This window comes from Anthonomus grandis, chromosome 12 (assembly GCF_022605725.1).
Source record: "Anthonomus grandis grandis chromosome 12, icAntGran1.3, whole genome shotgun sequence".
In the NCBI taxonomy this organism is placed as follows: Eukaryota; Metazoa; Arthropoda; class Insecta; order Coleoptera; family Curculionidae; genus Anthonomus; species Anthonomus grandis.
In genome coordinates, this window is record NC_065557.1 from 7,534,529 (window position 1) to 7,560,404 (window position 25,876).

Genomic DNA, 25,876 nt, shown 5'->3' on the forward strand with positions numbered 1-25,876 from the left:
GCATAGAAGAAACAGGACAATTTACAACAGAATCACACAAATCCTAGCAAACATCTAAACAAACTGATACCATGGAGAATTTAATCATCACGTCCATTAAAAATGATAGGAATAATAAGTAGACTTAGCTGATAGAGTTGAATACAGGAGCTTGTAGAAACAAAGACAGAATGGGTGATTCAAATTCAAGACAAAAAGAGAAAAAAAAATGTGTGTAATCTCGATGGATCAATTTGTTTAGAGAAAGAATTTATGCAATAAATCAAGAGTAAGTCAAATATTAAAAATAAGAAGTCAAAGTAAAAAAAATATGACGGATTCTCAATCTTGGTCGTCTGAGATAAGTGATGATAAAATGACAGAATTTAAATAATTTATTTACACATCCTTTGAAAATAATAAATATGCCACTGATCTTGACATTCTCTGACGAAGAGCATCAGATTCAACAATAAGAGTGATAAAAGTGCCATGACAAGAAAGAGCTAAAGATTGAAACAGATGAAAGAAAAAAAATTATAAGAATGACAATTTTTATATAGGTTTTAATGAAAACTGTCACTATTTACCTAATAAAGTTAAACATTGGAAGACAGAAAGAGACAATAAATCTGATAAGAATAGTTAATTTACCAATTCATTCGTTTTATTGACATACATTTGTGTCCAAGATGTATTTTCCAATAAATACATAAATACATAATTGCGCACCTTCTGTAAGACCAAATTGTTGGTTCGAATCAGCAACTGGCATGAATATTATGCATCATGCATCATATATCATTACAGGTGGTGGTGCTTACGAGTTATATCACTTCAAGATAGCTACTTAAGAATCCAGTCGGCCAGTCAAATAACACCAATAAATTCGTCCAGTCGTTCGTTATAAAATAACAACCCGGTTGACAAATGTATCAATTTCAAACAAAAAGACTCACCACCGTATGATTACTCTCTACCATTTAAATATTTAATGGGCTTCTGTGCAGTAAACAGGACGTACATATAGCAAGGTATGTTTCTGTAGTCGGGGCATATCAATTATTTTGTCTAGCCATGGCGGAACGTTTTTCATTTTTCCTATTTCTATGGAAGCAACTTGGGCAATAAATAACGAACGAAGGTTTTCGACCGATGATGCATTTTCCCGCTTGTTAGTTTCTCCATTGTAAAATGCCGCAATGTGACAATCAGATGTGTGTGAGTCTATGTGCTGGATTTTGGCATCGGTTCAACTTCTTGTCTTTGAAAAATATATTAAGTCTTTTGGTAGAGCATTATTTTTAATTGGACACCTTATACCGGGTGTCTTAGGAAAGTGGTTTGCCCCTATAACTTTTTTAATTTTTAAGTTAAAAAAATGAAATTTGGTACGTATAGGTGTAGCACCCAAATTGGGATTGGCTGACGTATTCGACGATGAAACTGGCATACTTTGGACAAAGCATTTCTGAGATATCCGCAGTTGAAGATCGTCTTTTATGAACTTTAATTAATATGAGACGCAGCAGTGCGAGATTCTTGCATTGGATCAACTAGTTCCCTATAAAAACATATCAACTTATATATTTTTTAATTTATAGATTCTAGGTAAAAATCTATGAAAAATGATGGGTCGCATGACATACTTTGGGCAAAGGATTTCTGAGATATACGCAATTAAAAACGGTATTTTCTGCATGGTCAGATCTAATAGAGCCTAAATATTTAGAACACAAAAAAGTGGTTTTTTACTTTTCTTACCTAATTAATATAATCCTCTCCATTACCATAAATTAATTTAAAAAAAAAACATCCGTATCCTTTGTGCAGCCCCTCTCCGGAATTAATTAAATTATTTCCCGATAGCGTAATAAAACAGTAAGAAAGTTTCAAAAAAAAAGCCCACCCTCGATTGATATTATTACGAGCTCCCTTTTACTTTCTTTCCGGGGCTTAAGGTCCCTTTATTTAGGGAGGAGATAAAATTAAAAAAAAAAAAAAAAGAAAAAAGGAGGACACAGGCGGCGCCCTTTAGGGACTTTTATTATGGCGTAATTTGGAACGTCGAAGTCACCCAGACCAAATCCCTTATGTTAATACCGCTCGGTTCGTAAAAAGTCGTAAATAAGAAAAAAGGGGGACAAACTTTAAATCTCTTTTTATTTCTTCGAATTTTTCATTTTGCCCTTTTTAAACGATTGATAGATGCGGGCCAGCTGAAATAAAACCAGAGGCGCCCCTCTGTTGTTTTATTTTTTTTACTTCGGTTGGTCGTAAACCGAAATTCTAACCCCCCCGAATATTGGGGATATAAACAACCGCTTAAAGGAGAAAATCTGGAAGTAGCCACTAAATTTCTCATGATTTTACTACTCTGCTGGTTTACGATTTTAAAATTGTCAATATCCGGAGCGGAATTTCTTCACTGTGGGGTCGAAACCGGATCTTAAATGAATAAAGGGAAAATTAAGGAGATAGTTTTAAAAATAAACTTTATTTAGGGGCGTAACCTAGTTCTTTGGATTAGGATTCTTTTACTGAAAGTTTTAGTATATTTTCGTTAATAAAAGAGGAGATTTGAAGAGAACTGAAAAACTGATGGTCCAAGACCGAAAGTCCCAACAATTCAGTAAATCTTCATTGTTTCTTATGGTACCTAGCAGTTTGGTATAGTCCATCCATAAAAATACTATAAATGGTTTATCCACTCCTTCTGTAAGCTGCTCCTAAGAAACCATGAAGATTCTTAAGAGGCAGATCATAGTTTCCAGATCCAAAGCAGATCCTCTGATTAGGTAACTTTTGTCCCAGATATCTTGACTTACTAGTTAAAAAATTAATAATATTTATAAAAAAGGAAATATTTATTTTTGTCTTGGCATTTCTTGTATACACCAGGTCACCGGGAGCATTTTTCAGGCATTTAAGGTCATTTTTTATCAATCCAGGCAGTAGATATCACTTCTTTAAAGTTTGTTCAATGTCTGTAATAATTGAGAAATGGCATCAACTGCCTGAAATTAATAGAAAATCACTTCAAATGTCTAAAATAGGTAAAAAAAAGCTTCAAAGGTCTGAAATTGATAAGAAAGTGGCTTTTTATCAATTCTAGGCAGGTGAATAATTCAAAGGTCTTGAATAACTGATCAAATGCCTGAAATAAGTGAAAAGTCTTCAACTGCCTTGAGTTAATAATAAATTATTTCAAATGCCTCGCATCAGTGAAAAAGGGCTTCACTTGTCTGGAATTACTAAACATACCTCAAAACAGGTAAAACGGGCTTCAACTTCGAGCTTAATTTTTTGTCAATTTTAGATAGTTAAAACCATTTGTCATTTCCTCCAAAAAACCATTTCACACTCAAATTCCTTAAAGGAAAAGGCTTTTCAAAGGCATGAAATGCCTGGAATAAGTGAAAATAGTCTTCAAGTGCCTGGAATTAATGAGAAATTACTTCAAATGCCTCCCATAAGTGAAAAAAATGCTTCAACTGCTTGACATTACTAAAAATGCGCGAAACAGGTGAAAACAGTTAAAAGTCTGGAAATGGTAAAAAATTAAATTGGGAAAAAAATTACCAGTTTAATCTCAACTGCCTGAAATTAAAAACCAAGTTGAGCTTTTACAGTGGTTTTTTATAAATTCTAGGCAGTTGAAGTAATTTTAGATTTCTTCCAGAAAACACCTCAAAATTCCCTAAAAGAGAAATTAATTTAAACATCTGGAATAACTGGTCAAACGCTTCAAATGCTGGGAACGAGTTTTCAACTGCCTGGAATTAATTAATACAAATGCCTGAAATATGTGAAAATAGGCTTTAAAGGCCTGAAATTAGTAAAAAATCAAATTATGAAAAGAATGCGTAAAAGAAATGCGCAATTAACCTCAACTGCCTGAAATTAAAGACCAAGTCGAGCTTTTGAAGTGGTTTTTTCAGCAATTCCAGGTAGGTTGAAGCTATTTTTAATTTCTTCCAGGAAACACCTCAAACTCCTTAAAGGAGAAATGTCTGGAATAAATGATCAAATGCTTCAAATGCCCTGGATATGTGAAAAGAGCTTTCAACTGCCTAGAATTAATTACTACAAAAGCCTGAAACAGGTGAAAACAAGCTTTAACTGTCTAAAATTAGTAAGATATCGAATTAAGTAAAAAAAGAATAAGAGAAATAAGCCATTAATCTCAACTGCCTAAAATTTAAAACCAAGTCAAGCTTTTAAAGTGGTTTTTTCATAATTCCATGCAGTTGAAGCCATTTTTCATTTCTTCCAGAAAACACTTCAAGTGCCTGGAAGAGAAATTAATTGAAATATCGGGAATAAATGATCAAGGGCTTTAAACGCCCGAAATAAGTGGAAAGAGTCTTCAACTGTCTGGAATTGATAAGAAATTACTTCAAATGCCTCGCATAAGTGAAAAAAAAGGCTTCAGTTGTCTAAAATTAATCAGAAATTTATTCAATCGTCTGAAATAAGTAAAAAATAACTTTGGTGTCTGGAATAAGTAAAAAAACCCTTCCAACTGCCTGGAATAACTCAGAAATTATTTTAAATGCTTCGAATAAGTGAGAAGCGGCTTGAGTTGCCTAAAATTAATGAAAAATGACTCCTTGGATGTTCTCGCTGACCATGTCCATCACACCATTCTTAATATTTAAGGTTCACTTCTCTAACTGTGGTTCCCTATAGTTATCAAACCGTCAAAATTTGATCCTAGACATTATCTTTCTTCCATCCAGACCATACAGTCTTCTGAGAAGGCTATTTACTGCTTCTGAAAGATCTTTCAATAGATCTTTGGTCTCATCGAGTACATATCTTTCATTAAAGATCATTTAATTTATCTTAGGCGAGTTCTCTACGGCGCTAGATGAATCCTCTATAGGTTCCAGTTATATTAGCGGAGGAGAGGATAAATACAGGTGATGCGAAAAAAGAGAATTTGGCAATGATAAAAAGAAGAACAAAAACATTAGGCAAAACAGGTATTGAAGCCTAAAAGCGCCTCAATACCTGGTGAAGAACGCATTGGAAAAATGGTAATAATATTGAAGATATTTTTGGTTTCTGTCCTGGTATTTCTTGTATGCACCATCAGGTTCTAATATTGATGATTTACTCTCTAAAAGTAAGTTTCCCCTAGTTGTCATCAGATTTGAATTTATTACTGTCCAACAGGCGAAATTTGCTCTTCCTTCTATCTAGACCAGTCTGTAAGAGCTATCAGCAATTCTCTATTACTTCTAACAGTTTTTCCTTGTTGGCACTGATTTTGTTCCATGAAACACGTATATCATCTGGATCTTGCATTAAGGATAATCTGGTTTATCTTTGAGGTGTTCGTTATGGTAGTGGAAATCTTCTCTATTCGCTTTTATGAGTGGAAAAGGGGATAAACACACTTGTGGTCAACGTCAAGGTAATGAAAGAATTGCAATTAAGAATGATAAAGCCAAGATGAAAGAAATATTAGAACAAGTATCAAATACTTTGAGAAAACCTTAATCTCTGGTAAAAAAGAAATTAGGAAAATTATAAAAAATGATGTTAATGTTGAAGACATAAAAAGAAGTAGATGGATATTAAATTGAAAAAAAAAAAGAAGACTTACAGAGCCTGCTGCCATTCAGGAACATGCAATGCATCAATTTTTTCACCCTGAAAAAATTCTCTCGAAGAAAATCATGGTTCTCAGATCCTCTAACAAAGCACCCATCAGGCCATCTTCAGGAATCTTCTGCTAAGGGACAAAAATACTCTGCAGGAATTCAAAAACTAATAACTTAATGCAGGTTATTTACGTAAATACATAACCTTGAATTCCTAACGCACTCAGAGTTTCTTCTTATTACATGCCTCCGGTGCACCGAGGTACAAAAACACGTGTTTCCATCATTCAAGCCCCGGCGGCTCCAGATTTAAAGACAAAAATAAACACGCCCTGGGAATGTATAAACCAAAGTATAAATCTTCGACTGACGTTCTTGGCCTTCTGCCTGCCGATGGTCTCGCCATAGTTTTCTTTGCATCGGGATATTCCCTGGAAAAGTTTTATTTATTTTGCCAGATCCATCAAACTGGAAAGTTTTTCTTTGCAACTCTTTCTCGCTCTTTTTCTCTTTCTCTCTCTATCGGTAATACTGCTTGCTGCTGCTGAGCCCGACGTATACACGGTTTTAGACACTTTAGATAGTTTCGGACTTTCAGATATCTCCCCTTGTCGATAAAATGTTGTGTGTGGTGCGGTGTGTTTGCTGCGGTTTTGCGAATGTTTTTCCTTTTTTGAACGTATAGGGAATAAATGCGATTTTCACTGTTTGTTTAAGTGCTGTCTTTGATTTAACATGACGGGATTCGTAGGAAAAGGGAAGTTTTTGCAAACAAGAGTTTTTCACTTTATTGTCTCATTCGATGGCATAAGATTGGTACAAAAAATATCTGGAATAGACCAGATCTTACCTTCAGCACGTTTGTGAGTAGATCTGTTATTTTGGCACTAAAATTTGCCTGAGTTATTATTGGTTTTTTATTTAATACAAGGCACGTGTGTACATTTTCATACGATAAATTTCTAAGTTGTTACATTGTAGGTCAGCGAGCACTTAAATGCTGCCAATTTTCTGCTTTTTAAGATTACATTTATATTTAATTACGATATCTAAATGTGATTTATTGGTTGTTTGTATACATATATTCCGCGCATAAGAAAAACAGTTTTTTTGCCTAAAAGGCATCAAAAGTTTTGCAGTTTTTAATAAAGAGTGTAATTTAGTGGCATATGCTATGAATTTTGGCTCAATTTCAAAAATCGCCATAGCAGGCAAAAAGTGATAATGTAAAAAACATAAATTTATTATAAATTTTAAAAAATCATGTGTAATTTGACAACCTCGTGAGTGCGTTTCAACAAAATGGCGTTTTATCAAAATTTCTCCTAATACCCAAAGTCAAGCAACTCACACGGATCTCATATTCATGAATGACTTAGAAACTTGATACATGTGACATTTTTTGTGTATTTTCTCCCTAATGTGTAAAGAAATTAGGAGTTTAATAATTGTTGCTTTTATAAGGACAATCTCAATAAGATGAATAATATGCAACGTTGCCAAGCAGCAAGACTGTACTGTCTAATACTCGTAAAAAAGCATACAAAACTACCATAAAAGAGAGAGAATTTGAAAAAACTAAAGATCTTCCAACTGATGATAAAGAAAAAAGGAAGGCAAAGAACGTGAAAGGGATAAAGAAGAAGATAGTGAAAATGAAGAAAAATAGGTATGAAATAGACGTGTATATTGCAACGTCATATTACGTTTTATTAAAAATGTACCGTAAAGTCCGACAGCAATTATATTACCAATGTTGCCGATTTAACGACACGAGAAATTTGTGTTTCCATTGAATGTTTCGTGCATTTTGGACTTCTTTGAATTTTGGAAAGTTTTGAGAAATTATAGGTACTGTGGCAACCTCGTGATATATGGCAATGTCTATTTGGTTTATCATATTTTACTGACGTTGCCAATATGTGAGTCTTGTGGATGTTTGGCTTATATTGTAAAGAAATTAGTGTTGCGAGGTTATCATCTTTCTAGCAATGGCGTGGTGAGATCCTACAGAAAATAAATAAAAAAATCTTTCTCTACCTTCCTTTATTGATAGAAAACATAAACTTGAGCTTAATAGCACCATCGACAGCACTAGAAACCAAATTTTAAAAAAATATGGTAAATATTAAATGAATAAAATCGCCTCATAACTAGATAACTCTCGTGCTCTTTCATTCACGCATTGTCTACAGTCTGCAAGTAGAGCAGTAGAAAAGGATGAATATTAAATGGAAAAATGATTCCAGAAGCATAATACACTTAAAAACTTGCTTCAATTGCCTGGAAAATATGAAAAATTATTCGTTAACTAAATGGAAAATTATTCCATGACGCACTTGAGAAGTTGCTTCAATTGTCGCGAAAAAGTGACCCCTGGAATAGATGCAAAAAATATTCCAGGAGTATGAGACACTTATGAATTTTCAACAATTGCCTGGAAAATTTGAAAAATTACCTCAACTGTACAAAACGTATTGAAAAATTGTTTAAAATGCCTGGAAAATGTAAAAAAGGAAAAAACTAAACAATATGAGAAGAAAGTAAACTATACAAACTAAAATAATGAGACTAACGAGAATGAATGTAATTGAAAGACAAGGTCCCAAAGAAAATTGAACTTTGTGATAACTCGGAGTTGTGGTAAGCAAAAAGGAGATGAAAATACAACAATATGGTAACTAATTAAATAAATCATATGGAACCTTAAATAACTCTTGTGCTCTTTTATTCTTCTATTGTCTGTAGTCTGCTAATGGAGCAGAAGAGAGCGATGAATAATAAAAGAAAAAAAAAACTATGAGAAAAATTTTATAAGAAAAGGTCCAAGAGAGAAATACAAAAAAAACAGTAAAAAGAAAAGGAGGTCTGGGACTTAATTGAGTTTTTAATAACATTTTGTCGTAAGTAGTTTTATAGTGTTAAGCAGAATCTCTCATCCTCCCTTTTCCTCTTGTTGTTTTTTGGAAGTCTTTGTTTTTAGTTAAACTAGGGTTAAATTTAAGTTTCAATTCCCCAACCTGTATACTACTATCTTAATATACAGGTTGGGGAATTGAAAATTACACATTGCTCAAAATAATAGCAACACCGCTTTCTCTCGTTATACTTTAACAAATAAATTTCTTAATCGTCTTATTAATGGGACGGGTGATATTGAATGGCCTCCGAGATCTCCAGATTTGTCCCCAAATGACTTTTATTTTGTGAGTTATATTAGGGAAATCATTTGCAAAAACGAACTTAGTAGGCCAACATATGTAGAGCAATTGCGAGAGAAAATTGTTGATTATTCCAATTTTATAAAAGGAGGTTTGCTTAAGCCTTTTATTTAAAGAGCTAATTTCGGTTAAGGTTATTTTTAAGAGTTTTAATTTTATTTTTGTATAGTATTTAAATTCTTCTACTTTTATCGAAGTTGATATACATTTACAGGATAATAGACATTTTGAAGTAGGTTAAACTTGGGTTTCAGGAAAGCGAAACTGATTTTTTTATAATGCAAAGAAACGATAGTCCCTAACTGATCGAATATGTCCATTTTGGGTCACGTTTTCTTGTAAATAAACCAATGTAATGTTAAGCAGACTTACATAACAAATAAATAAGCCTAAGCAAACACACTTTTCGTATATATCGAAAATCCTAATACCAAGAGTTCCCCCTTTAAAAAAAACCGCAAAACCCAAATCGCGATACGGAAATTTCATCAGCGTTATATTTACATTGGGTTTGCGTGTGTTGCAGTCGCAAAAACACTTTGACCAGCCTTTCAGCTTGTTTCTATGCACAAAATTTTAACTAGACACGTGGCAGAGATAACATCCATTTTTATGTCTCCCGTATATACATACATACGTTCCTATCTGACCGATTAAACGCTGTGCATCGGGATTTTTATCTCTAAAAATAGCTTGATATCGTTCGCAATAAATCATTGCCGTGCATGATGCAATTTATCGCAGGTTTATTTGGCAATCTGCTGTTTTTTTTTTTGTTTCTGTACCTCGCTCAACTCAATACACTATACGAATAATTATATTTCTTTTAATATGTAAATGCTCGACTGACTCACCGTTGGTTGTGGTACTTGCATAATTTCTCGTACCACACGTGCAGGATAATTGTTAACTTTCACAGCAGCAGCCTTTATCTACTAACCGAGATAAAACCATGCAATTATCAAAGCGAAATTATTATGAAGACTATTAATTTAAGAGTGCCGCTCGAGTGCTGGCCTATGCCATTCTTTTTACCACATAAGCACGAATTCAAGTTTATGGAAGCTTGCTGTGGGTTTCTTATCAATTTTGTATAAGGAAGTAGACGTGCTTAATAATAGACTTGGCTATCCAAACGTTTTAAGTCAGCTTTCACAACATCACCAATAATTTTACTACGAAATTGGAAGAATATAAAAGGAAAAGAACCTGAAGCATAGTGGGACAAGAAAACTAGTAAGAGTGTATGAGAACAAATAAACTTTGCAACATTTGTTACTACTTAAATAAAATAATGCTTCAAGACTTGGCTATAGGGCAATACTTTCCCAGATCAAAGAAACTTGAATTTAAGAACAAGAAGTCCCCGAGAACTTGTAAGTGAATTACTGAGAGAAGATGATCTGCTGAGTTTTTGTAACCATCATCAAATAATTTCATTGATACAACTACTACCGTGGGTTCTTAATAAGATATCTTCGTCTTCGTCTTTCCTAGCAAATCAGAGATTTTCTTTGAGTCCAAATCTATACCTTTTATTACAAATTTCATGTCCTGTTTTTGGTATCATCTTGAAATATTCGTAACCGATTACATTCCTGTGCAATGAAAATATTTCCAGTTGTATCGTAATTTTCTTCGTAAATCACTTGAAGAACTGCAGGCTTCAAGAGCGTGAATAAGACGTCAACCTTTAGATCAAAATCAAGTCCATTTTCTAAGTATTATTTGGTTTTTTTAATAGTTTTATGTAGTTGTAATCTAAAGGCATATTATGCACTAAAATTCACAGTTATGTCACCAGCAGAGAAGTTACAATATGAAATTCACTCATATCTTCTTTTGCTGTTGACCTAGAGCAATGCCTATCATAATCACTTGAAGTGAAATTGATTGATGACTTTCTGTATGGTCTATTTTCGTTGGATTAATGGTTTTTGATTTTTGTGCCACGTCAGCAGATCCTTGCTTCATAAAGCTAATACTTTTTGGTCAAGAACACATCATATGTTCTTTTGCTGTTCACCTAGAGTAGTCGATGTCATATACTTGAAATGTACGTGAGTATCCACATAAATCTGTGACATTTATTTCGGTTGGATTAACGGTTCTTAAGATATGCTTATGAGTTGAATCTTGTGCCACGTCAGCAAATCCTTGCTTGATAGAGATGAGGCTTTTTGGTCACTACAATTTTTTATGAGATTGAGATGACTATTTAAACTGTGATTCACGAAAAGTTTAGGCCAGTTTGAGCTATAATTTACGAAATTGGTCTATTTGATTCCAAATAGATTTACTGTGATTACTGTTAATCGGAGTGGTGACTTGCCCATTTGAATAAATCGAATTTATTTATTTTAAATTATCGATACGACTGGCTAACTCCAACCTGCGAAGGGAGCCTTGGGCCGAGAGACACATCACAAAAAACAACTCACGGTAAATTTATGACAGTGGGTCATGAATTTTGCAAATAACCGACGTATGACTAATCGATTAGCGTTATTTAACTTGTTATTCAGTTATTAAAATCCGTCTATTTACTATGCATAGAATAATTTTCGGAATTATTGAAGTTTAGCGGGGCATTGTCGTTCTCGGGGCGAATTTATTCCGAAAATGTAAATTTCCGACATAATAACTTTCGTCGGATCGTACATTAAAGTAGGTCATTAGTCACCAATATGTACGTTTAGGTCACGATCAAGACCTTAAACTGCACTTTTGCTATACTAAATCAAATAATAAATATTCACTAAAAAAAAATTAACGCGAATTAACTATAATGGTGACACACTAACGATCATAATATGGTTGTGAAACACACTTCGACCAGGTTGTTGGCATGCAGTTTTTCAAGGTTCCTTACTCAGCACATATGTTATATAGAATGGTAAACGAGCTGTTAAGATATGGACTGTGGGAAAATTACTTTAATTATTTTGTGATTATTTACTATTGTTTGCTGTTTAAGTGGGTAGTAAAAGAACATTGAACTAGCAAGGGACCACTTTTGTTTGAATCAAGAAAATTCGATTAAAAAAAATGAGAAAAAGCATGCATTATGTTGTAAAACGTGAGGGAAAATATTGAATAGCGGTATAACGGTAAGAATAAATGTGGAGTAGTTATTAGCATTTCTCATGGAAATTGTCGAAAATCGTATGGAAAAGTTCGACGGAAAAACCACTTTATGCTTTTGGTGTACAGTTGTAATGATTTCTAGAATGTTTCAAATAAGATTTAGAAGAAAATAGTATTTTTCTGATGAGAATGGAATACGTTTATATAGATAGCCAAGTTGAGGAATTTAGTCAAGTTAAGTTTTTTAAAGCAAAATTTATTTATCAAATAATCCTTATGTTTTAATTGAATTTTTACTCCTCATTTTGATCGTAAAGTTCATTTGGCAGATACATAGGGAGAATTATCAAAAAACATCACCACAGCAAATCCAATTCAAATATTTCCATAACAGCTTAAGCACATTCTATTGGACAAAAGAGTCGATATTGCTTTGGTAGATAAATTTATATTTTATGGATTAATTGCTATGATTGGCACAAAACCATTAAATAATAACGAAAAAACTCGTGAAATTATAGTAAATAAATATTTCATTCAAATTAATATCAGTTAAAATAAATTATTTATTTGGTATTGCTGGCATTTTTGTTTATCCGATTATTATTTTTTCCTCGATTTTCTGTGACTTTACTTTTTTATGTTTTCTATGATTTTTCATAATTTGATGCACTTGTGTGCTTTGTGGCTAGTTACCCTTTCGGGAAAATTTGAACTTTTCATATTTTTAGCGACTACCAAGTCAAAAGCAAAAGTCAACCGTTTTTGATGCAAAACAAGTATTTCAAGAAAAAAAAATGAACATATCATAAACGTAATTAAAAAATTAAATTTCCAACAAAAGTGTTAAAATATACGATATAGAGTGAAAATTTCCCATAACAAAGTGGGCAAAATACCATTGAGTATATCTGCTTTTAACTAAATGAAATTTAACTCAAAAGAGCTCAATTTATAGTTCTTTCTAAGTGTAAAAAAAGTGCTTCGCTAAAAGTAAATATTAATTTTACTTTTTATTTAATTATCCCTAAAGTATAAAGGTTACAGAAAGGTGGAAAATTCTTAAAAGTGTTAAATTTCTAAAATCGGCCTTTATTAGAATTTTGACCTTAATATGTGAAAGTCAATAAGTGTCTATATTAGAGTATAATTTATCATAGGTTTGGGGCCTGTTCTCCACAGTTGGTTCGATGCTGCTCTTGGTATTTTAGTGGTTGTAGGCATGTGGTTCTTCCACGCACTCTAAGTAAGACCCAGCAGGTATTTGCATTCAATTGCAAACAGATCGTCAAAAATATATCAAGGAATTCTGCTCATCGAAATTTAATACTTTCAAGTCCAGCCAATTTAATTCTAGTCTGATAAGTAGTGTATTTGTACGGAAATTTCAGTTTACACAACAAAAACTTATTTTGAACTTTCTGAAATGGTTAACAGTCGCGTCGATATGATTTTTAAAACTTAAACTCCAGTAATAGTGAAGTCATTAATCCCTATTCACAGGAAATAACTTTTTTTTTCAATTTAATCAAATAGTCACATAAAATAGGTTTTTTTAAGTTTATAGTAGCACATGATTTTACATTTACATTTTTCGAAACAGTCTTTTCACTAGTTGAATTTGATATGGTTTAGTGTCGATTTTGTCCTAGAATAAATAGAGTTTTTTAAGGTTTTTCAATAAAGATTTGAAAAATGCAAAGACGTACTTCAAAAAAAAGGTCGTCCAAAGATACGAAAGAGTAAAAATTTCCTATCAAAGAATGGTTCTATAAAGAGGATATTCGTTTCACATTAAATTGAATTTTGCTTTAGATACGTGTGCGTTATTTTTTCAAATAACAATACTAAAAAAAGACATTTATCAGGATGTGAAACGTGAAAAAAATGCCAAGTATCCCGGAACAATTATTGTTCACACACGAGTATCTAAAGCAAAATTGATCCCATTACTGGCAGAATACTGGAAAAATCCTTAATATTGTTTTCTCTGGAAACCCATGTGAAAATTGAAGCTTATACTACGTTGAATTGCCATTTAAAAAATTTCATCACAGTTTATCCTAAAATTGATCTTTTCCAAATGTAGTGACGCAAAAAAATACAAGAATCTAAGTTCAATTGGTGTTTTACCTTCTGTTCCACAGCTTGGAGAAAAATTACAATTTTAACTCTTAGATTACACCAAAGCCTTTGATACTATAGATCATAATTAATTATTAGCAATTTTATTTATGTATGTAGGTTTAAAAAAGAGATGCTGTTTAATTTGTTCAACATTATGTAACGGAAAGTCGGCGTGTTAGGGTTGATGGAATATTATATATTCCCTGCGGGCTTGTAAGTTCATTATTCTACGCCATATATACATCATACGATAATAACAAACTGGCTTAAAATTGAAACCAGCCGTACATCTAGTTATAAACGGAGTTTTTCTTATAATCTTCTAAACCTTTATACCTCTATAGCTATCTTTGATTATAATTTCCGACAGGACGGTTTAATTAAAAAAATATGCCTATAATAAAACTTTCATTTAAGTATGCTCCCTTTGACTTTCTATTTTAAAATTAGTCTCTTATTTGTGCTGTTTTTTCAAATTGTATAGCTATCTAAGGTTAAGTAAAGCAGGGTAGATAAACCTATTTGTATAAGTAATCTATGTCTAAAATTCGCCTCTTTTCACAGTAGTATAATGCTGCCGTGTTAAGAATAAGAGTCGTATCTGCATCTTTCGGCAATTTTGAGATTTTCTGGTATTTCACATCACATCAAAGTTTTACATCTATTTGTCAGATCAAAATGTCGTAAAACATTCATTACCGGCCAGCAAACTATATTATTTCAGAGATTAGAGGGACACAAAGTCAATGGTCTCAAAAGATGTTTATTTTTTTTTCTTTGTCGTATGTGAAATTATGCTCACTTTGTTATGCAAAATTGTCCAAACTGCATATTTTCAGGTATAAATGTCGTATTTGCAGTTCAAATACGACAAATAAACCTAACATAGCGTACATGCGACATATTTACTTATAATTTACTTACAAATACGTCAAATTGATTTAACACCGGAAAAAGGTGTTTGATTTCGAAGATTATAAAGATGCGTTCAAAAAGCTAACTCGTCCAAAGTAAAATTAATTGAAATGAAAATTAACATTTTTTTCAATTGGGAAGACAAAAGTTCTCAGTATAAATTAAGCAAAATAAATCCTCGGCCATATTTAACCAATATGGTGCAGGTTGATTTTGAAAGAGGAAATCAGTCATTGTCGTACAAATGCAAATTTAATGAACAAGAGGCTATAGCATTAAATTTTGTACTAGCAAAGCACCAAAAGAATGGTTTGGAAAAGCCTAAATGCAAGAACGACTTTTGTGGCATAAGTCAAAATAGGAAGGACACTCTTATAAAACGACTTGGTGGAATTATTCCCACTACCAGAATGAACTTTTGGAATAATTTGCCAGTATCCGAACATCCTGTAAATGAAGATGAATAAATTGTTAATCATAATCAAAATTTCAGTTGACATAATAATGCTGTGTATTTATTGGATAAGTTAGAGTGTTCGTTTTAGTTACAAATACAAATAATTTTTTTTTTTAGTTACGTCAAACGTTGTTTAAGTTAAACAGTTATGTTTACTATTAAGTTACAGTATGTAGAATCATTTATATGAAAAACTTGAAGTTATAATATATATTTTAACCTTTGTTAAGTGTAGTTTTTCTATAGACATGGTCACTTATGATTTGTTAAACTACTAATCTTCATTACTATTTTAGTTGTTAATTGTTAGGCAAATTTGTTGTAACTAACAAAAACATGTTTTATACTCTTAATTTCTTGAAAGCAAGTTTATATTTAAATTCTACGTCACAAAATTTATACATTAAGGTTAATTCAATTTCAAGGATATTAGTACTTACGATGGCAGAAAGGCAAAATGTTTTTTCTTATTTTCTCAAAATATTCAAATATAGAGATACGACTCTTATGCTTAACAGGGCAGAATGTTTAAGGTACAATAATGCGTAAATCTAATTTGTTAAATTGGGAAAATAAAGTCTTTATTATTTCTTGGACAAAGTTATGTAACGCGTCTCAAAAAAAAAACTTAAACAGTCAGAAGTCCATACTTTCGCACCTCGCCGACCGCCATAGACAATCAGTCTAATCCCGTGTCGGTTTACTTTTCCGAGTGTAAAAAAAGTGCTTTGCTAAAAGTAAATGTTAATTTTATATATTATTATTATTATTATTGCGGAACTACCACGTTAACCTTGACGAGATAAATATTTCATATTAGCGAGATTAAAAAAAAAAAACTATACGACCAGTTCAGATTTCCCGATATTAATTTAAATGACTCTCGAGTAAAAAAAAAAAAAGTTTACGCCCTTAAATTTTTCGCCTTCTTATCATCCGACTAATTTACGACAACAACAAAGGGAGGAAAAGTAAAGTTAAAAAAATAAAATAAAAAAAACTCTCCAGTAAGTTCGCGAGCGCAGTAAATTTCCCGGCCATTTTTCCAAACAAGAAAGTAAATTTTCCGGCTCGGGACCGCCAGGCAATTTTCTCACACAGCTTAACCGATTCAGAATTTACTTCATTATAAACTAGTTCTTGTTAACCTTGAAAAAAGTTTACTTTAGACAGCTTAAAATAAATGACGCCCTCACACAATATCTTTAAGATGACAGTGGGCATTTTTTTGAAAAATAATTGTGATTAATGATCAGAGGTTTTTAATGGCTTGTGGATGATGTAATTTAGGTCGAAACGTGGTCAAATACAACATTTTCATATATATATATATAAGTTTTATAGTTTTTTCACATTTTTCACGTCGTTTTTGATTAATTATAGAATTTGTGAATTTTTTGGCTTTTTGCGTTGCTAATTTCTTGGCACCGGTTAGATTTTTAAATTGCGTTAGTATCTGGTATTTCTGCGTTGTGGACCCAAAAATAGGAAAATTTTAAGTATTTGCGTAGACAAATTTAATTGTTAGCTTATTCCACCTAAATACATAGGTATATTTTTTATTATATACTATAGTCGCTCAAAAAAAAAGGTTTTGCCTAAAATAAATTTTCAATTTTCAGTACCTTGGGAACCTATTGTCAAATAAGAACTTTTCGACTGTTTTAATGACTTGCAAAAGTACAAATTAATTTTTCTCTACCTTTTTGAACTTTTAAGCCAAGGATTTCCTTATATTAAATTCCTAAAGTGAAGTTCATTTAATTTTTTAAAAAATTAACTAATCAAGCATTTACTTATAAAATTGTACAAAATTCAGATATTCCTTATGCCCTGAAGATTGCCAAGTTTTAAGTCACAACGTCAAAAAAATACAAACTGGTAAAATAAACAAGAATCAAATTCGAAAGCAAGAGGGAGTATTTTTAAACCTTTAAGAGGAATTTGCAGGAACTTATAATAACATTAAAAAATTAACAGTTTTATAGCATCAAATAACTATGCAAGGTCCTCGAATTAAGTCCCATCAAACCCCACTAAAATCGGATAACAAATACTATACTCTATTTCAAATAGGTAGAGAGTATTAAGATGTAAATTTACGGGAATTTTGTGGTTATCCCAGTTAATAAATAAAGCGAATAATGAATACATAATTACTTTTTGTCTACCTTCTTGGAATTTTGAAATTTTAAAGCCAAGGATTTTCTTTTAAAGTTCTATTAAAAGTTCCTAAGGGAATTCATTAAAAGTTAAAAAAAATCGACTAATTGAGGATTTATTTTTAAAATTGTACCTAATTTACTTACTCTTGATGCCCTGAAGATTGCTCAGTTTAGGCCAAAACGTCGGCAAAGACAAACTGGTAATTGGATCTAATTTTTAAAGGAAGAATCAAATATGGAGATTTATGGGTATTTGTTATGTATTTTTGACCCTTTAAAAAGAATTTACAGGAATAGTTTTTTTTTTTGACAATCAAAGTAAGTACATATTTATAGGTATTGTACCAAAATTATAGATAGTAGAAAGGACCTCAATCTCATAACCATTAAAAACTATCTCTCTATTTTATTACATAATTACATTAAAAAATGAACAGTTTTATAGCATTAAATCCAAGGTCCCCAAATTAACTCCCATCAAATCCCACTAAAATTGGATAACAAATACTATACTCTATTTCAAATAGGTAGAGGGTAATAAAATGTAAATTTCTGAGAGTTTTGTGGTTATCCATGGACGTAGATAAATAAAAAAAGTACCTAGTTAATGAATAAAGTAAGAAAAAAAGATACGGTTCGAACACTATAAGAAAGGTACAGATAGGTGTGATTTTTAAATTTAACACAGATTAGCACAATATTTAATATACAAATTTGGCAGATACACAGTACAAAGGACCTCAATCTCATAAACATTAAAAATTATTTCATTTTGATACGTAATAAGATTAAATATTTTCATTACCAAATTAGGTCTTATAGTTAAATAACTATTCAAGGTCCTCTAATTAACTCAAATCAAATCCCACTAAAATTGGATAACAAACATTACACTCTATTTTAAATATGTAGAGAGTAATAAGATGTAAATTTCTGAGAGTTTTGTGGGCATAAGTAAAGTACCTAGTTAATGTCGAAATAGTAGAAAGCTATAAGAAGGGTACAGGTAGGTGCGATTTCAACACAGTGTATAAAAAATGGATCAGACGTTTACTCAATCAATCACGTGTATTCTGCATTATCAGTCAATGACAAAGGTATTATTTCAAATGTGCATGATTGTGTAAAACACGACCATCCTAGTTTTGCTATAGATAAGTTGCACAGGAATATTCTCAAATAACTGGAATAGGAAAATCTATCATTCATAGACTATTGCGGAAAAGAAAGGTACGACAAGTAGAACCTCTAAAGCCGGCCTCACACGACTGGTATACTACTTGCCAATATTTGTCACTGGCGAATACTTTCCATGTCGTGTGAGTGGTTTACTTGTACAATTATTGGTGACTGGTGAATCCCGCCGTCTGTCGGTAAAATTATCACCAGTCAAAGGGATTACCATTATTGGTACACTTGACCAGTCCATGCATTTCTATACTTGTGGTTGCGCTCACACGAGCTGTAGTATGCCTGTGCCTTTCGGCGTCGTCATACTAAATAGTGTGTATTCTAATGTTGTAGGGAGTACAACAATAAACAGTTTTACAGGAAGTAATTTAACCTATCTTAACTTCTTAATATCTATCTGGTGAAAGTCAAAAAAAAATGACAACTGACAGGTTGTCCAATTAGCGTCACCAGATAGATAGTGAAAAGATAAGACAGGAAAGTGAAATCCATTTTGCTCTATCTTAAACAGAATTCGCTCTATGATCTTTAAAAGATTAAAAATGGGCTATTTTTAACAGCTGTTCTTTTGGGAATGGCAAGACGGATTTGAAGTTTGATGGTATTTTTGGAAAGAAAATTGAAAGACCTTTAATATGATGTATCACTCGACCCCCTTTCTGTTTAAGATTTTAGGAGTGTATCTCACCATATCTAAGATGCTGTAGATAGGGACGAGATAATATGCTTATTTTTGTTCCCCCTTTATTTTACAGAAATTGCCTTTTTTTATTTAGTTTTTTGTTCCTAAGATATGGTCATTTTTAAAATTGTCACCCTGTATATATGTACTCTAAATTTTAAATAACACCTACTCATAACCACAAACGCTGCAGCTCTAGAACTAGAAAAAGCTCATAAACCAACCCAAAACCGAATAATACTACCTGAATTAAATTCGCAATGCAAGCTATGGAAGTGGCATCTATTACTAAAAAGTCACCCTATACCCCTTTTGCATACTTTAAATAAGGTTTTATTACTCTCTACCGATTTGAAATAGACTATAGAACAACTTGATCCAAAACAGACCCAGCAGCTGCACGTTCAAAAAAAAACGATAATAATTAACCGTAATAAACTTAATAGCCAACAAGGAAATAATCATTGGATTTATAAAAACCAGGGCTCCAAGGTCAGCCCATGGCTTGACGACTCCTATAAACATAATAATAATTATTTAATGGTATTTTTAAATGTTATCTCCAACAGCGAAAGCCCCTTTTTCTAATTTATAACTGCCATAAAGTCTTATCTTTTATGGTTCAGACTACCTGTCTTTACAACCCCCACAATGTGAATACTGGAGCCCTAAATATAGTGGTGGAACAGGTGTCCCCCTGGCAAAAAAAAAATCTAAAATTAGAAAGTAAAAATAGTTTTTTGGACGGGATTTCAAGTGCGTGTGTGGGCCGGTATTTTGAGAAATTACGTTACGTAAACGGGGTACATGAAAGTTTCAATCTGATCATGTTTTTTTTCCCGCGGTCCTTCGCGAGCCGGATTTTCAAAAACCGCGTGTTTTTAATAAATACGTAAATATAAGAGGACTTAGGCGGTGGATGATGTATTTATAAAAACAAAAACCGCGTTATTTACCAGCGGATTAATAATCATCATAATATTTTGGTGAAATTTCTGAAAACATTCAACGACCTCATTTTTCGGATTAAAAATAATTTAAAGATAAGCGTCATTTTTTTGATTGTTTTTGTTTCGTTTGGAGGGGATTTTAAGTGCGTCTCGGAATTTGTTTTTTAAGTAAAAATCTGTTGAAGATTAAACGTTGATTTTTATAAGTTCTAAAAGACAAATCATAGAAGATTCCTGATTATAGGGCTAAGTGCCGAGGCATGTGTGGACAAGAATATACTAGGATACAACATTATACTAGGACTAAACATGACATCTACTGGGATGATATCATTATAGGACTCATGTAGGTTTACCTAGTCCAGCGAATAAAGCCCCAGCAAATACTAGTTTACCAGAAGTTACTAAACACATGGACTCAGTTGAAAAATTCTCTTTTAAATTTATATTTTAGTTGGTTAAGGTTACATACTGTGAACGTTATATATCCTTGGTATCAGTGCATTTGCACTGTTTTAAAAATTCAAACTAATGTAAATTTATAAAATAATTGAAGTCATCAAAAAAATTTGGTTCAGAAAAAGTCAAAATCCATATAAGAGTCTTAAAGTGGTTTTTATTGAAATGTTTTGAGATTTCAAGAATTTCAGAAACATCTTCTACGATAAAAATATGTCAAATGGTCTTGGAATAGGGTTTTCCATTGATTTTAATTGCATCTCGAAATGTGTTTTTTAAGGATTTTTTTTTAAGTGACTTAGTGCAAAAACCTGTTGATTTATGATTTTTTGTTCTGTCGGAAAAAATGCTTTCGACTAAAAAATTCATAGAACATATTTGATTATAGGGCTAATTTTCTCAAATGTTCTAAGAGTTTTTTATTTCCTTATGTAACTTGATTTTGACTTGAACACTCAATCAACTTAAAAAATTAATAACTAAGATCTACTTTCCTCGATATTGAAATGCTGCACTTAGTCAAAACTACAAAAAAAAAAAAACATGAAGATTTAAAATTGTACAATTGATAACATAGGAATAAAATTCTAGTAAGATCCTCTTTATATCCTCTAGAGTAAATCCTCTTTATGCAGTTTTGTTGAAAATATAATATTATAACTAAATTTAAATATTAATTTAATTAGCCTTGGCACTGTAATTTGATTATTTTAGATTAAACTTTAGGAGCTAGTTTAAAACTTCCTATATCAGGTTTTTAAGTCAAACTCCATATACATGAATCTTAGAATGGATTTTAATGCAAAGATTTGGGATTTTTCAAGATTTCCATTATATAAAATAGTCTTGGAATTCCATGTAATATTAGAGAAAATTTCCATTCTCTATTTAACTTGATTTTTTACAATCACCCAATCAACTTAACAAATTAATAATTATGATCCACTTTGCAATTAGCATAGATTATAATTCCTCGACAGTACAATGCTGCACTTAGCCAAAATTACAAAAAAAAAATATATTTGAACAAATATATATTAAGGCATATTTCTATATTGAGTCTAAATGTATTATGCTTTCTGCCTAAATACAATTTTTCCTTTAAGAGAAATTCTCCGAGTAAGGTAAATATGTAGGACTTTAAATTGTACAATTTATAATATATGTATGGGCAAGATACTGAGTAAACTCTGTATATGCAATTTTATTAAAAATATAATATCATAACTAAACTTAAATATTTTAATTTAAATAGTCTTCGGGTTTTAATTTGATTATTTAAAAAATCTAGTTTAAGACTTTCGATCAGCTGTTTAAGTCAAATTCTATATATAAGAATCTAGGATTTCAGTGGATTATTTAAAAAAAATTTCAGTATTTCCAGAAAAATCTCTTAAGATAAGAAGGATATAAAATAGTTGAATTTCATGTAATATTAGAAAAAATGTCCTTTTCCCTCCCTAAGGTGAGACTGAAAAATATGATTTACATTTTTCCATTGATTTTAACTGCACCTTGGAATTTGTTTTTTAAGTTACTTGGTGCAAAAACCTGTTGAAGGTTATTTAAAACTTTTTGTTCTATGTGGAAAAAGGTCTTTGACTAAAAAAATTATAGAAAACCCTTGATTATTTATCTGGCAAATATTCTGGAAGCGTTTTATTTCCTTATTTAACTTGATTTTTCACACTCAATCAACATAAAATTTAATAATTTAGATGTTATTTTAATAAGCCCAATTTTGCAATAGACATTCAGTGTCAATTCCTCGACAGTCTCAGTGCTGCATATTTTTATAAGTCCCAAATGTAATATGCTTTTTAATTAGTCCTTAGGGTTTCAATTTTATTATTTTAGGTTAAATTTAAAAATCCAAACTTTATACCAGTGTTTTTATAGTGTAGTCTTGGCATGAAATGTAATAGAAAAATTTCTCTCCCTAGGGTAAAACTTTGAAAAATATAATTTAGGATTTCCCAGTGATTTTAAGCTAAGAAAAGGAATTTTTATTGTTATTTATAGACTGGTGGAATTCCCTACTAATAGTCTAGGAATTCCATGTAGGTAATATTAGAGAAAATGCCTTTTCGCCTCACTAGGGTAAGAATCTGTGGTTTTAAACTAAGAAAAGGAAATTTTATTGTTATTTATACATGGGTTTCTATCGGATAATTCCCTATTATAAGTTTGCTAAAAATGTTCAGAAACTTTAGATTTGTTCTTTTTCATAATAATATAAAATATATTAAATACTTAATATAATTATTTTCTAATTTTGTCTGGAATTTCCGAGCTGTTTTTATTAAACTTTTCTTACTTTTGAGAAATATTTAAGTTTGATTACTTGGATATGCAACAATATTGAGGTAAATATTAGTCAGTATATTACTGAATTTTCCAATATTATTTTTACAAAATTTCTTTTATAGAATTATCAAGGTCTCTATTGAATTAGGAAAAGTTAAGTAATTATAAGAATTTATTATATATTTAGCCTATAATAGGGCTTTTTTTCCTTTTAAATATTCAAATATACCTACTCGCTTATATTATTTTGATAAGTTCCCTAACAGATTTAAAATAAAATTGCCTAGTCTTGGTCCAAGGTGCACTTAGTCAAAATTACAACAAAACCTCATTTTAACAAATTACAGTTCAAATAAACAGTCCAATAAATTATTCCCAATTATATATAGGTATTAACTCCCAATTCCAGAGTAAAATGCTGAGTAAACCCTGTTCATGCCATTTCATTAAAAATATAATATCATTATATGAATTTAAATATTCATTAAATTAGTCCTGGTATTTTAATTTAATTATCAATTGTTTAACTTGATATAAGAATCTTGGTGGAAAGAGTGAGTTTTAATGGAGAGTTGGGAGGGATTTTTCATGATTTCCAGAACCATTTCCCAATACCTACATATATTTATATATAAAGTAATCATGGAATTTCTAGTAATATTAGAAAAAAATCCTTTTGCTTCCCTAGGTTAAGACTAATAATAAAACAATCAAGAGGAAAATATTAATCAATATGTTCCCTCAATTTTCCATATAATTTTTACAAAATTTCTCAGATAGAACCGTCAGGACCTCTATTGAATTAGGAAAAGTTTAGTAATTATCAGAATTGATTATTTATTTAGCCCTATACTAGAGATTTCATGGTATTTGCCCATAGTGTTCAAGTGGTACCTAGGTATTAAGGTAAGTTCTTTAAAAGATTTTAAAGCATTTTACCAGTTACCTATTGTTTTGATTCTTTGTATTTAAAGTGCAAAAAAATGCCTTAAAGTGATTTTAATTTTGAAAATGTCCTTCAAACGGAGGCTTTGATTTGAGAACAATTGCCTGGACTTTGACAAATTATTATTTTGCTCAGTTGGTTTATTTCCTTATATTTCAAAGGGTGAAGTGGGTATCTGTGGTAATTATTAAAATATTCCTTATAAAAAAATTACATTTATTCTACAAGGACTTCTTGCATTCAAGAGCTATACCTACTAGACCAAGTTAATTCTTTAATTAATTACCTATTATTTTGATAAGTTGACTTTTTGTAAAAAGTATAAAATTAGTTTAAAGAAATTCCAATGAGGGTACCTATAGTAACTTTTAAATTGTTTATTTGGTTGCTAATTATAGATGGATGGTCCTAAGATCAGAAAATAAAGTAGAAAAAAGTTACCTTTACGCAATATAAAATAGTCCAAAAACGAATCCAAAAAATCCGCCAAATCCAAATCGAGATTTCGTACTATGCACTGCACAAAAAAATTTCACTATTCTTATTTTTTTCGCTCACTGTTATCAAAAAAGAAGAAAATTCCCTGAAATGTGTGAAACTACCTACCTGGGTAGCATCGGAGTAAGGGGTGGACGAATTTTTATCAACTAGTTGAGAACCAAACACCAGGTCCCCACCGTTTTGAGGGAATTCAGATTTAACACCCTCCATTTGCTGTGGCACCATAACTTTTTTCCAAAAAAAAAAATAAAAATTGTTTAGTTCCGAAGGACGCACTCGCGCACAACTCGAAATATTGTTCTTCTTTGATAATAAATGACCAAAAAAAGAAAATGATTTAAGAAAATCTGTCTAAGTCCTCAAGTGCCGATCAAACTTAGCAACACTTGACTTTACTTAGCATTATCTTATATTAAAACCGGACGACCGAACGGTTTGACACCACTGACAAGTCTGTTCTGATGTTTTGAGTGTGTATCTTTATTCACAGCTGTTCTGGTTACCCCCACCGCGGCACTTTGGAGGGGGACGAGGGGCGCGTGCGCGAACCGCACACACCAACAGCTGATTCGATTCGAACGCAGCACGCTCCTTTAGTGCGTCTCGAGACAGTTAATAAATTCGTTTTTTAAATGCAATTCCGTCCTTTTAAAAAAAAAATTATAATAAAGTCACATATATTATGCGGCAAACCTTTGATCTTTTTAACAAGAAGAAAAAAACAAAACACTACTCTACAGACGGTTGGTTTTGTCGTCCACGGCACACCACGATCTCGAAACGACAATAATAATTATTAATAAATACTTGAAAAAAAACAATTGCAGTCAACGCTCTCTAGATGCGAACTAAACTTCTCGATCCGCTCGCTGTACTGTCCGTCGTCGTAATGTGATTCCCCCCACCCACGTCGGAGCTTTTGCCACTTTAGTTCGCCCCTAAGCCGCTCCAAAGCGAGGCGGCAGCACCTGACGGGGAGCGCTTTTGAACTTGCTTGAACTAAGACCCGTTGGAAAATATGACTAATAAAACTATATTATTATTATGTATATTATTGCGGAATGGGTTGGTTATTAGTCATAATAGTTGTATGCATGAAGCCGTAATAGTTTAATTGGTTTCTGGTTAAAGTTGGTCGATAAATGGCTTGGAAAATGCAGTATGAATTTTTTAGCGGATTACTTTTTTTTTGTTTCGGTTTAAATGTTTCTTTTTCAAGGAAATTCAGGATGTCTTGATTTTTTTCAATAAATTAGAATGTTTCATAAAACTTTTGT

At 31.7% G+C, this 25,876-nt stretch overlaps 1 protein-coding gene across 1 annotated transcript in view; it reads right to left on the reverse strand.

Annotated features, from left to right (window-relative positions):
- Window positions 1-25,453, reverse strand: part of LOC126743379 (putative transcription factor SOX-14) — a 58,041-nt gene extending 32,588 nt beyond the window's left edge. The window contains exon 1 of the mRNA XM_050450438.1: window positions 24,705-25,453. Within this exon, the coding sequence (XP_050306395.1) occupies window positions 24,705-24,824 (120 nt within the window). The 5' untranslated portion in view covers window positions 24,825-25,453. The remainder of the gene's footprint in view (window positions 1-24,704) is intronic.
- Between the last annotated feature and the right edge of the window lie 423 nt (window positions 25,454-25,876).